Here is a 14416-nt window from a genome sequence, read left to right as displayed (position 1 = left end):
CTATTTGTCTTATTCGACGTTCTTTATCCATTTTTGTTGAAAGATGACTAACGCCTTGCGTCTTTTTGATAAACGAAACAAAAGCCTTCGAAAGTAATTCAATATCGTTTGGTCATTTCGTGAGCAAAATCTCCCGGAACCGGCCTCAAACGTTCTTGAGCAAACTATGCTCCATAGCTGATAAGTTTGTTAAAGCTGTGCTTGTGGTGAAGAAGGAATCCAAAATGCACACGGTGAACTTCAGGATCCTCTCTAAATCAGTATCAAAATTGCAGGGACGAGGGCTTAGTGAGATTAGCGGACTTTATGAAATTTACGCACACATCTGTTCCCAACGAGAGAGCCATTTATTCTGTTCTGTTGTATTGCTGTCGGTATTTTATTACTATGACACATGTATATGAAGTCTGAGAAATTCCGCAGACACAGACGTACGGAAAAGCGATGGCCCAAAAATTTTGAAGACGAAATCGAAATGAGAAATATCGTTTTCGTATTTAGCATATATTCTAAGAACTCGAAGTCTGAACTGTAACCGTTTAAATAACTAAGTTAAAAATTAGGAGTTGACACTCACCCTTTGGTTCCTTGCTTTGGTGGGCTCCGTCTCTTTCTCCGGTAGTTTGATCTGAAACAGGAAAAAAAATTCTCATTATCAGGGAACGACATGCATTACAAGACTCAACTGGACTGTGTTGAATTCATTTCCTAAAGTAAAGAAAAGCAATAACAATTATTTGCGAATACTAGTGACCATCAAACAATCTACTTCGTTATTGGACATATAACTGTTATGTTTCTTCTTCTTGAAGCATTAGGAATTTCCCTCTTACATCCTCTTGTTCATTGCGTCCGGTTGGTTCATATTCATATTCCTTCTCTCTCTCTCTCTCTCTCTCTCTCTCTCTCTCTCTCTCTCTCTCTCTCTCTCTCTCTGTACGTGTGTGTGTGTGTGTGTGTGTGTGTGTGTGTGTGTGTGTGTGTGTGTGTGTGCTGGATGTTAACAGCGCATAGCGTTCGGCAGTTGGAGGTGAGCCGCCAGCAGTGGTGGATGTGGGGAGAGAAATGGCGGAGTTTTGAAATTTGTAAGACTGGATGGCATGAACTGCTATATATATCATGACTATTAAGGTAAATACATTGTTTGTTCTCTATTAAAATCTTTCATTTGCTAACTATGCCTATCAGTAGTTAGTGCCTTCCGTAGTTTGAATCTTTTATTTAGCTGGCAGTAGTGGCGCTCGCTGTATTGCAGTAGTTCGAGTAACGAAGATTTTTGTGAGGTAAGTGATTTGTGAAACGTATAGATTAATTTAGTCAGGGCCATTCTCTTGTAGGGATTACTGAAAGTCAGACGGACGTTTCAGTCTTAAGACCACAATACCAATGAGTCACAATGAAAATTAGTCAACTCAAATAACTGTGTGCAACAGATTTTTGTGCTATTAAATATAATAATTACGTGAACTCAGTCGTAGATAAAGCTAATGGCGGACTTCGGTTCGTTGGTAAGAAACTTTGAAAATGCCATCAGTCTTCTACAAAGGAGATCACAAAATTTTGCGACCCATTCTAGTATACTAAAGTGTGTGTGACCCACACGTAAAACGACTAATACGACATATTGGATGTACGCAAAGAAGGCCAACACAAATCGTCACAAATTTGTTTCACTCATGAGATTTCTCACGGATATGCTGAAAACTCTGAATTGGTAGTTGCTTTAAGGTAGACACCAACTATACCGCGCGATTCATCTTACTAGAATTTAATGAGGAATCTAGGAACACACAACAACTCTGTTGTGTTTCCGCAGGGACCGCCAAGGAAAGATTTGTCTAACATCGCATACAGAAGCATTTAAACAGAGATGCATCCTCTGCTCCCCTTTTGACTGGAACTGGGTGAAATCTGAATCCGTGGTCTTCTGCCAGATATTTCACAGCCGTTTGCAGAATACAAATGCAGACATAAATGTAGACTTACTGAAGATCTGAAGACAGTTATGTGCTACAGTTTTAGGACTGTGCAGTCGGAGTAGCTGTGACGTAGGTGATATACAAACACTGCGCATGAAATGTATTCGCAGTTGCGAGTATGGCCGGCCGAAGTGGCCGTGCGGTTAAAAGCGCTGCAGTCTGGAACCGCAAGACCGCTACGGTCGCAGGTTCGAATCCTGCCTCGGGCATGGATGTTTGTGATGTCCTTAGGTTACTTAGGTTTAACTAGTTCTAGGTTCTAGGGGACTAATGACCTCAGCAGTTGAGTCCCATAGTGCTCAGAGCCATTTTGCGAGTATGGACGGACAACCATCAGCTGTATAATAAAGTGACAATGAAAAATTTTGCCGGAGAGGGACTCAAAACCAGATTTCCCGTTTATGGAGAGCGATCGCCTTAGCATTAGGCTATCCGAGAACGACTCAGGGCCAGAACCAAACTTTCACATGTCGTGAACCATGTGTCTACTATCTGCACTCTTACATCCATGTGTATTCCCGTACAGGGAAACATTTTAAATTAAAGTCTCTTGCCCAGTGTCGGCGGATAAATACGACATTGCATAGTGTGTTTTTCCGAAGTACGATGCAATATTCCTTCGGGAATAATGGGCTGTGCGTAACTAAGCGCAAAAGTGTAGCTTGGGAGTAGAGTTCCCTAAACACATGTACAGTGTTTCTGTGTGCATTTTCACAATAGAAGGGCATAGACACGAGAAAGGTTACTTTTAAAATAACTTTTTTATGACAAACAATAATGTGAAGCAAGCAAGAAGGTAAAGAGGGTACTACAGAACCCAACAATGTTTAAAATAACTACACACACAACCATGGTATGTGTGAAGGATATCAGGAATAATAGCTGGCAGCCACTGCTGGAGAAACTGTCGCTGGAGCTGTTTCCCCTACAGTGCGTGGGGCCGACGCGGCATTGACCCTAATACTGGCTAACTGGCTGCGAATTGCTTGCCATGTCTGATGGAGCCACGTCCTCGGAACGAAGGCAATTGGTTTCTACCCGCACAATCAATAGGAAGGCTGTGTATGCTACCCGCATACCCGGACAATTTATCGCGAAGTCCTAACGGTGTCCGCCACCGGTCGCTGCGTTCTTTGTGCTAAGCAAGCCGGAACTCGCACCTGTCAAGTTGAACGTAACTATCCATAAAGAGAAACACACGGGATGTAGGACGTAGGGCATTCTGGGAGATGTCTGCCGCAGAACAGTGCAGTCCCGATGAATTCTTCGTCTGAATTTTTGGAAGTGCCTGATTTGTCACCTTGCAACAGATCACACCCTTATATATGTAAATAATTTATATAGCTATAGACTGTCTTACCTGTACTGAAAACGATGTGATGTTAGTTTTAGTTAATTGATGCGAAAGAAAGACGATTAGAGTTCGGCGACGATCTCATGAGTGAGTGAGGTGGAGGGAGGGAGATTATATATATATATATATATATATATATATATATATATATATATAGAGAGAGAGAGAGAGAGAGAGAGAGAGAGAGAGAGAGAGGAAAATCGGCCCTATACTTTGACTTTTGAAAGCAGCCGTCCTCCAAAGTACAAGTCCGCTTTTCTACTTCTGCACCACTTCGCCAGGTAAATTTATTCAGGTCTGTTGTTCATTCTTGCTTATATTCTGCATTTTAGAGTCCTTCCAAAAATGATTTCGAATAGCTTTATTTCTTATAAATCATCTTTGCTACTAACAAAGAACCCCTTGAGTGCGAGGTCGCTGTTTTGGCATTTGACGCCTCCACATATTGTCTGCCATTGGCTGCTAATGGCAACAGGGGGCGGGACTGGAGGTATCCAGTGGGGAGCACAGCATCAGGCTAAGGAGCCTAGACGAACTGCTTAGTCGATGAGTGACTTAAAATAGTACACAGTGCTAGTGGTGTTGATAAAGCAGAACAATAGCAAACATAAACAAATCAAACACTGCATTATGTCTGCAACAGCTGCCGAAGATGAACTGTCGTTAGAAAAGATTGGTTGGTTTGTGGGATTAAAGGGACCAGACTGCGACGGTCATCGGTCCCTTTTTCCAAAAAATTAAAACCGCCCAAAGAGAATAAAAACGAGAGCAGGAAAGACGTCAGACGACACGGGACAAGAAAGACTCCGACAGAGATCAGACAAAACAGATTAAAACACACAGTGTGACGGTGGTTGGCCGACCATAGAGAAAAAAAGAGGAAAAGCCAACCTCCAAGATCACATTAAAAACTCAGTTTAAAATCAGAGGCTAAAAGCCAGAATCAACACTAAAAAACATAAACACTCAGATTAAACGATAAAAAACCCCTGCCCGAATAAAACGCAAAACTAAGTCCACCATGGCAGAGCCATCTATTAAAAGTGCAGAGAGCGTGTCAGGCAGCGCAAACGTCTGCCTGAGCACAGATAAAAGTGGACAGTCCAACAAAATGTGGACCACTGTCAATGCCGAGCCGCAGCGACAGAGAGGGGGGTCCTCACGGCGCAATAAGTGGCCGTGGGTCATCCGCGTGTGCCCAATACGCAGTCGGCAGAGGACGACAGACTCCTTGCGAGAGACTCGCAAGGAGGAGTGCCACACAGTCGTCGTCTCCTTGACGGCACGGAGTTTGTTAGGGGTGGCCAGACCGCGCCATTCAGCGTCCCAAAGCGAGATAACTTTGCGGCGTAAGACTGCCCTCAAATCAGTCTCCGGAAGGCCAATGTCTAGAGTGGGTTCACTGATGGCCTGTTTGGCCAGGCGGTCAACACGTTCCTTGCCCGGGATACCGACATGACCGCTGGTCCACACAAAGACCACAGAGCGGCCGCAGCGGGCAAGAGTATGCAGGGACTCCTAGATAGCCATCACCAGACGAGAACGAGGGAACCACTGGTCGAGAGCTCGTAAACCGCTCAGGGAATCGCTACAGATCACGAAGGACTCACCTGAGCAGGAGCGGATATACTCCAGGGTACGAAAGATGGCGACCAGCTCAGCAGTGTAAACGCTGCAGCCAGCCGGCAACGAACGTTGTTCGGAATGGTCCCCTAGAGTTAGCGCATAACCGACACGACCAGCAACCATCGAACCGTCAGGGTAAACAATGCCAGAGCCCTGATACGTTGCGAGGATGGAAAAAAAGCGGCGGCGGAAAGCCTCAGGAGGGACTGAGTCCTTCGGGCCCTGTGCCAATTCCAGCTGAAGGCGAGGGCGAGGCACACACCACGGGGGCGTATGCAGAGGTGCCCAGAAAGGAGGCGGAAGAGGTAAAGCCCCAAGCCCGGAGATAAGCTCTCGGACGCGGACCGCGATCGTACATCCAGCCCTGGGCCTGCGTTCCGGGAGATGGACGTGCGACTGTGGGAATAGTAGCCGATAGTTAGGATGCTCGGGCAAGCTGAAAACATGGGCAGCATAAGAAGCCAGCAAACTTGGGCGGCGTAATCGCAGTGGAGGGACACCCGCCTCCACAAGTATGCTGTCCACTGGGCTGGTCCGGAAAGCACCAGTGACAAGGCGTATCCCGCTATGGAGGATTGGGTCCAGCACCCGCAACGCAGACGGGGATACTGAGCCATAAGCCAGGCTCCCATAATCCAGACGGGACTGGATTAACGCCTGGCAGAGCCGTAACAGGGTAGATCGGTCGGCGCCCCAGCGGGTGTGGCTCAAGCATCTCAGAGCGTTGAGATGCCGCCAACACGCCTGTTTAAGCTGCCGAATATGAGGCAGCCAAGTCAACCGGGCATCAAAACTACCCCCAAAAACCTGTGGGTCTCCACCACAGCAAGGAGTGCGTCGGCAAGATAAAGCCGCGGCTCAGGATGGACTGTTCGGCGCCGGCAGAAATGCATAACGCGGGTCTTGGCAGCCGAAAACTGAAAACCATGCGCTACAGCCCAAGACTGCGCCTTGCGGATAGCGCCCTGTAGCTGACGTTCAACAGCTGCAATGCCAGTAGAACTGTAGCAAAGGCAGAAGTCGTCAGCGTATAGGGAAGCGGAGACAGAATTTCCCACCGCTGCAGCCAGCCCGTTTATTGCGATTAAAAACAGGCAGACACTGAGGACAGATCCCTGTGGTACCCCGTTCTCCTGGACTCGGGAGGAACTATGAGAGGCCGCGACTTGCACGCGGAAGGTACGATACGACAGAAAATTTCGGATAAAGATCAGCAGAGGGCCCCGAAGACCCCATCCATGAAGCGTAGAAAGTATGTGATGACGCCATGTCGTATCGTACGCCTTCCGCATGTCGAAAAAGACAGCGACCAGGTGCTGACGGCGGGCAAAGGCAGTACGGATGGCCGACTCCAGACTCACCAGATTGTCGGTGGCGGAGCGGCCTTTACGGAACCCACCCTGAGACGGAGCCAGAAGGCCCCGAGACTCCAGTACCCAATTCAAGCGCCGGCTCACCATCCGTTCGAGAAGCTTGCAAACAGCATTGGTGAGGCTAATGGGGCGGTAGCTGTCCACCTCCAAACGGCTCTTGCCCGGTTTCAAAACGGGGATGACAATGCTTTCCCGCCATTGCGACGGAAACTCACCCTCGACCCAGAGACGGTTGTAAAGGTCGAGGAGGCGTCGCTTGCAGTCCACTGAAAGGTGTTTCAGCATCTGACAGTGAATGCGATCTGGCCCAGGAGCGGTATCAAGGCAATCGGCAAGGGCACTGTGAAATTCCCACTCACTGAATGGAACATTGTAGGATTCAGAATGGTGGGTGCGAAAAGAAAGGCTCCGACGTTCCATCCGCTCTTTAATGGAGCGGAAGGCCAGTGGGTAATTGGAAGAAGCGGAACTAAGAGCAAAATGCTCTGCCAAGCTGTTGGCAATTTCGTCGGAGTCTGTACAAACTGCTCCATTCAGTGAGAGCGCAGGGACGCTGACAGGGGTCCAATAGCCGTAGAGGCGTCGGGTCTTAGTCCAGACCTGCGATGGAGAGACATGGAGGCCAATGGTGGACACATACCGCTCCCAGCACTCCTGCTTGCTTTGGCGGATAAGGCGGCGGGCCCGCGCACGCAGCCGTTTGAAGGTGATGAGGTGTTCAATGCAGGGATGTCGCTTGTGACGCTGTAGCGCCCGCCGGCGATCTTTAATCGCCTCAGCGATCTCAGGCGACCACCAAGGCACAGTCCGCCGCCGAGGGGACCCAGAAGAACTGGGAATGTCAGATTCTGCGGCAGTAACGATGCTGGTGGTGACTGAGTGAACCACCGCATCAATGTCGTCATTAGAGAGGCTCAATAGCGGCAATGGAGGAGAACAAGGAACAAGTCCCAGTCAGCCTTATTCATAGCCCATCTGCTGGGGCGCCCAGAAGAGTGACGTTGTGGCAGTGACAGAAGGATCGGAAAGTGGTCACTGCCACAGAAGTCGTCATGCACACTCCATTGGACAGACGGTAAGAGGCGAGGGCTACAGATCGAAAGGTCGATGGCAGAGTACGTGCCATGCGCCACGCTGAAGTGTGTGAAGGAACCATCATTTAAAAGTGAAAGATCGAGCTGTGCTAATAAATGCTCAATGGTGGCGCCTCGACCTGTCGCCACCGACCCACCCCACAGAGGGTTATGGGCGTTGAAGTCGCCCAGTAACAGGAAAGGGGGCGGCAATTGGGCTATCAGCGCAGCCAGGACATGCTGCGCAACATCATCATCCGGTGGAAGGTAAAGACTGCAGACGGTAACAGCCTGTGGCGTCTACACCCGAACAGCGACAGCCTCTAAATGTGTTTGTAGAGGGACAGACTCGCTGTGAAGAGAGTTAAGGACGTATATGCAGACGCCACCAGACACCCTTTCATAAACTGCCCGGTTCTTATAATAACCCCGATAGCCACGGAGGGCAGGGGTTCACATTGCTGGAAACAAAGTTTCCTGAAGAGCAATGCTGAAGAAAGGGTGAAGGCTGATAAGTTGTCGGAGCTCAGCTAGATGGTGGAAAAAGCCGCTGCAGTTCCACTGGAGTATGAAATTGTCCATGGCTGAGAAGGCGTGGAGGGACTAGGAAGGCAATTTACGCCGCTTGTTCACTCGCTGCCACCGATTCACAACCCGCACGAGTGACATCCATGGTGTCTGAGGGACCGGCGAGATCCAGGTCTTCAGCAGACGCCAGAATCTCGACCTCGTCCTCAGACGCTGAGCTTGTTGGGAGCGGTTCAAAATGGTTCAAATGGCTCTGAGCACTATGGGACTCAACTGCTGAGGTCATTAGTCCCCTAGAACTTAGAACTAGTTAAACCTAACTAACCTAAGGACATCACAAACATCCATGCCCGGGGCAGGATTCGAACCGGCGACCGTAGCGGTCTTGCGGTTCCAGACTGCACCGCCTTTAACCGCACGGCCACTTCGGCCGGCTTGGAAGCGGTGGGACGGGTGCCACCGCAATGTCGGGATTCTTGGGTACCTTTTTCTTTTTCAGCTTACTTCGCTCTGCCTTCGGCGGTTCAGGCTGGGAGGGCTTCACTGGGTCAGTCTCAGGGACGGACGACGACCGTGAGGCCCTACGACCACGGACCGGTGGTTGTTTGAGCCACTCACGGCTGTCTGCTTTTGTACCGGTCGGAACCTGCGAAGGGAGGTCCCCAAGGGACCCCTTCCTGGCAACAGGAGCCGAAGAAGTCTTACGCTTCTCTGGCTGGGCAGGGGGAACTGATAACCCCGATGGTTGGGGGGGGGGGGGGGGGGCATTGCTCCTGAAGTATATGGAGCAGGAGCAACAGGGAGTGTAGTGCCCCCCACCATCGAGGGGGCAGGTGTGGTTCTCTGGCTCTGAGAGCTAACGGTGTGTGGTGCAGCTATAGGAACTGTAACAGGAGCGACAGTGGCGGCATAAGTGGACGTCATTCATACTGGATGCAGTCGTTCAAACTTACGCTTAGCCTCAGTGTAGGTCAGCCTATCCAGGGTCTTGTATTCCATTCTCCTTCTGGAGAATCTTACAGTCCAGCGAGCAAGGGGGATGGTGCTCCCTGCAGTTGACACAGATGGGAGGCGGGGCACATGGAGTATCAGGATGGGACGGTCGACCACAATCGCGACAAATGAGGCTGGAAGCACAGCGAGAAGACATATGGCCGAACTTCCAACACTTGAAGCACCGCATCGGGGGAGGGATATAGGGCTTGACATCACAACGGTATACCATCACCTTGACCTTCTCAGGTAACGTGTCACCCTCGAAGGCCAAGATAAAGGTACCGGTTGCAACTTGGTGATCCCTCAGACCCTGGTGGACGCGCCGGACGAAATGGACCCCTCGTCGCTCTAAGTTGGCGCGCAGCTCGTCATCGGACTGTAAAAGGAGATCTCTGTGAAAAATAATTCCCTGGACCATATTTAAGCTTTTATGTGGGGTGATAGTAACAGAAACATCCCCCAGCTTCGTACAAGCGAGCAAGGCTCGCGACTGGGCAGAGGATGCTGTTTTTATTAAGACTGATCCTGACCGCATCTTGGACAAGCCCTCCACCTCCCCGAACTTGTCCTCTAAATGTTCGACAAAGAACTGAGGCTTCACAGACACAAACGATTCCCCGTCAGCTCTGGTACAGACGAGATACCGGGGCGAATACCTGTCGCTTTCATTCATAGCCTTTCGTTCCTCCCATGGCGTGGCGAGGGAGGGGAACGATTTGGGGTCATAAACGTTACCTTTAAAAATGGGCCCTCGAACGCTTAGAGACTGCTGGTGGCTGGCCACCAGCAAGAGAAGATGTGCCACGCTTCATTGCGTGTCATCCACCCTGATACCACCTACTCCGACCAAGGGCCCTCCCCACGGGCGCCACCCAGCCACAGCAAAGGCCACCTGGCAGGATGGCCATTGCCGGGAGTCCCGTTGCCCCAGGGAGATGGGCATCTACTCCTTGGCATACGTGGGGAGTTAACGGCGCAGGCATCAGTAGAGCTATCCCTGTGTTGTCAGGGGGCTACAACCAACAGGGTACATGGCGGCCCCACCACAACGGACTGGCTACCGTGCTGGATGTTAGGTGACATGTGGTCCGTGGTCGCTGTCAGTGCAGAAAGTGGCCCTGCACATTGCTTGGCAGAAAGTGCACGCAGGAGCGTATCCATGCCCAAGAGATGTAGAGCGGGCAGGACTGCAACGCAACGACGAATAAGCTGGCGAAAGTTCTCAACGCAAGATGGACACTATGCACCAAGTAAGGCGCCCTTCCCCAATCGGCTCGCTCTTCGGAAAAATTTTGAGATATGGAGGTCAAACCCGACAGGGGACCACCACATAAGGCCGAAACGTTTGAGACTCCTTTTAGTCGCCTCTTACGACAGGCAGGAATACCGCGAGCCTATTCTTACCCCCGAACCCGCAGGGGGTGTCAGAAAAGAACCCAAGGAATTTCGCAGAGCTATAAGCAAGTGGCAGATCAAATATTGGAATCTCTGCAAGATGATTCAGTGGAGCGTGTGGTGTCTTATACCGCTCGAGTGTACGGACAATGTACATGAAGAGTACAATGACGACGATAAGCACTTAACAATTGAAAGTGATACTGAATCAGGCGTCGAGCCATGTGGTTCATCATCCTTGTCAGACGGGAGCCACAAATCCCGTTTCCAGTGAAACGTATGAAACGACATTTGTTGTCCAAGGAGCGGGTACTAGACATAATTACGAAGTAGTGCACAAGAAAAACTGCGGATAGTAAAGGGAGGACATGACTCACTTGTTAAAAGACTGGATTTGCTCGTTTTAAGGACGCTCGATACAATTTATAAGACGTGCACGATAGCGATCTATTACGTTATGCACATCAAATTTGGTGTAACAAACTACAATGATTTCAAGGGAAGTAGTGGATGTTGCGTAACTTCAAACAGTACTAAAGAATTTTAAGACGCAAGATAACGAAATTTCGAATAAAACATCAACTAGACGATGCACAGCAAACTGCGGAATCGGCCTGAAAATTTGTAGAAGAGATAAATGAACGTACCCCATCGTTCCGTAAGGGATTTATTTTCATCTGTGACCAATTGGGATTTGAGAGGAAATGCATAAGAAAGGAACCCTGGAAATTAGACGTACGAGGAGAGTTTTATCAAGATCAACTAACATCAGTGCCTTAACGCATTCACATATAATTATGCCGACTATTAATCAGGATGGCAAATTGGCTGGAAAGTTATTTATTGTGCTGCAAGAAATTGGAGGTCCTCTGCCCCCTAGGATTCTTCCTCGTGTGCGTGATCTTACAAGGGCAGTAGGGAATATTCACGTCACAACAAGCAACAGTGGGATAATGGGCGTAAGAGAACTACAACTATGGTATGAGCGCTGATTTCGACTAATAGTTGGCCAAAATAACTTGCTTTTGCTTGATTCCTGGTCTGCGTACAAAAAGCATACTGATTTAGAGCAAACTACTCCTCCTAAAAAGAGTGTGACATTGTAATTCATACCACCTAGAAACGCAGGGCAAATGCATCCTCTGGATGTTTGCTTTTTCCGTGCCTACAAAACTTATTATAGCACTATCTGCAGCTATGCCTTACAGGATAGCCAGTTTCGCGATACGCTCTACGACAGACTTTCGCTTTCGCTTGCATGCCATCACATTCCTCCAGTTCTCATCACCCCGTTACACCAACATGATTCTACATGCATTAGAGTCGATTCCTAGCTGAACGTCTTTCACTGTTTCAACTCCAAAGGAGTTCGCCTTTGATTTTGATGGTGCGAACCTATGTGATCACTGTGGCGCGCTATTTTTCATTCGGTGTTCATGGTGCAAGTTAATGGTTTTGCTCTGAATATTTCTTGAATGTCGACGCTGTCCATTTCGTGAAGTTTAATACATACATCCCATAGAAGGTTGATCTCTGCACTTCCCAGACATTTTTTGTCGCTCTCCTGATGCACATGGTAAGTCATTAGCAGCTAGTATTTCTCATGTCATAATTGTTAACACAACGCTTTCAAATAAGCCTTAGTAAAGACCGAACTTGCGACGTCGCACTGAAGGGTTGCTGACAAATACCGTATTTATATTTGTTCTGTGAATAATTTTGTACATCATTTAGTAGTTTAAGTCTAACTAAATCCAATTCTTATACTGTATATGTGATGAAGGGAAGCATACTGTGCATTTGGCAGCAGGAGAGCAAGCTTTGGGGATTAAAATACAAGCGTTTGTGTATTACGCTCAAAATACTTCTTAAAAAGAATCCTTAGAATGACTTTCAGGTTCCACTACATTAATTTTTTAGTTAACGAAAGATTCTGTCTTGCATTTGAAATTTACACATCTACACTTTACACCAGTAACACGAAATGTGCTACCCGATCTGAAGTATCAGGACACAAGTTAGTGGAAATTAATATATGGTGTTTAGCCTTCTCCTTTTAGACGGCTTGAATTCTGCTGGGGAACATTTTCAATGAGGTGCCTATGTTTGGAGGAATAGCAGCCCACTCCCCCTCTAGAGCCGAAAGCTGAGGAGGTAGTTATGTTGGGCGCTGGGGTGTGGAGTAAAGTCTACGTTACAACTCCTCTGAAAGGTGTTCCACTGGGTTCGGATCGGGACTCTGGACAGGCTATTCCATTTCAGTGATGTTACTGTCCACATACCAGTGCATCACATGTGCTGCCTTATGACAAACTGCATGAACATGCTAATACTATCGTTGCTGAACTGTTCCACTACTGTACAGAGTGCACAGTGGTGTAAAATATGTTTCATAGCCTTCTGCATATAGGAGTTTCTTAAGCGCAATAAGGGAATCACAGTGTAGCCACGAAAACACTCCCATAGCCGAACACCACCTCTGTACTTCACTGTTCGCACTACATTTGATGGCAGATAACGTTTCTCCAGGCATTCGCCGAACCCAGGCCCTTCCATCGGGTTGACACAATGTATGCTAAGATTCACCACTTCAAATCGCTCGTTTCCAGTCATTCAGTGTCCACTGGCGTCGCTCTTTACACCATCTCAAGCGTTGTTTATCCTTTTCAGAAATGTGTGCTTAGGAGCTGCTCGACCATTGTACGCTGTTCTTTCGAATTCCGTATGTACAATAACTTTCTTAGCTGGATCGTTGGTAGGACTTTGGAACTCACGAGTGATATCTTCAGCTGATTTCACGCTATTTCTTTTTCTAACTACCGATCGTAAATGCTGGGCGATCCCTGTACTCAAGTACATGGAGTCTGCCTGGCCCCGGTTTCGTTGTTTGTTCTTTCGTGTTTCCACTTCATAATCACATCAGCAGTCGACTTCGGCAGCTTTAGAAGGGATGAATGTTCCCGATGTATTTGTTGCTCAGGTGGCACCCGATGACTTATCTACGTTCGAAGCCACTGAGCTATCCTGAAGGACCCATTCTGTTGTTACTACTTCTAGACTGACAACAACACAACCCTCTTTTTGTACTGACAGGCTGGCCTCTCGTGACAACTAGTGATAAATTATGCATTACATAGGGTGTTCGGACAATTTTGTACATGTACATCGATACTCTGCAAATTACATTTAAGTGCCGGCAGAGTGTTCATCGAACCACCTTCACAATTATCTATTATTCCAATCTCTTATAGCGCGCGGAAAGAATGAACACCTATATCTTTCCGTAGGAGCTCTGATTTCCCTTATTTTATCTTGGTGATCGTTCCTCCCTATGGAAGTCTGTGTCAACAAAATATTTTCGCATTCGGAGGAGAAAGTTGGTGATTGGAATTTCGTGAGAAGATTCCGTCGCAACGAAAAACGCCTTTCTTTCAGTGATGTCCATCCCAAATCGTGTATCATTTCTGTGACACTCTGTCCCATATTTCGCGATAATACAAAACGTGCTGCCTTTCTTTGAACTTTTCCGATGTACTCCGTCAGTACTATCTGATAAGGATCCCACACCGCGCAGCAGTATTCTAAAAGAGGACGGACAAGCGTAGTGTAGGCAGTCTCCTTAGTAGGTCTGTTACATTTTCGAAGTGTCCTGCCAATAAAACGCAGTCTTTGGTTAGCCTTCCCCCACAACATTTTCTGTGTGTTCGTTCCAATTTAAGTTGTTCGTAACTGTAATTCCTAGGTATTTAGTTGAATTTACGGCATTTAGATTAGACTGATTTATCGTGTAACCGAAGTTTAACGAGTTCCTTTTAGCACTCATGTGGATGACCTCACACTTTTCGTTATTTAAGGTCAACTGCCACTTTTCGTACCATTCCGATATTTCTTCTAAATCGTTTTGCAGTTTGTTTTGATCTTATGATGATTTTATTAGTCGATAAACGACAGCGTCATCCGCAAACAACGGAAGACAATTGATCTGATAATTTGTGTAACTTACTTCCTGAAAGCAAGTAAGCTTTAGAAATATTTTCAGAAAGAATTGAATCGTTAACGCAGCTGGAAACTAACATATCGAGCATTCAGTCC

General features: G+C 47.8%; 1 protein-coding gene across 1 annotated transcript in view; it reads right to left on the bottom strand.

Annotated features, from left to right (window-relative positions):
* LOC124721360 overlaps positions 1-14416 on the bottom strand; it is a 216279-nt gene that overhangs the window by 116388 nt on the left and 85475 nt on the right. Inside the window, exon 2 of the mRNA XM_047246294.1 lies at positions 578-628. Coding sequence (XP_047102250.1) covers positions 578-628 — 51 coding nt within the window. The remainder of the gene's footprint in view (positions 1-577; positions 629-14416) is intronic.

Source organism: Schistocerca piceifrons, chromosome X (genome assembly GCF_021461385.2).
Source record: "Schistocerca piceifrons isolate TAMUIC-IGC-003096 chromosome X, iqSchPice1.1, whole genome shotgun sequence".
Lineage (NCBI taxonomy): Eukaryota > Metazoa > Arthropoda > Insecta > Orthoptera > Acrididae > Schistocerca > Schistocerca piceifrons.
This window is presented reverse-complemented; position numbering and strand designations above follow the sequence as displayed.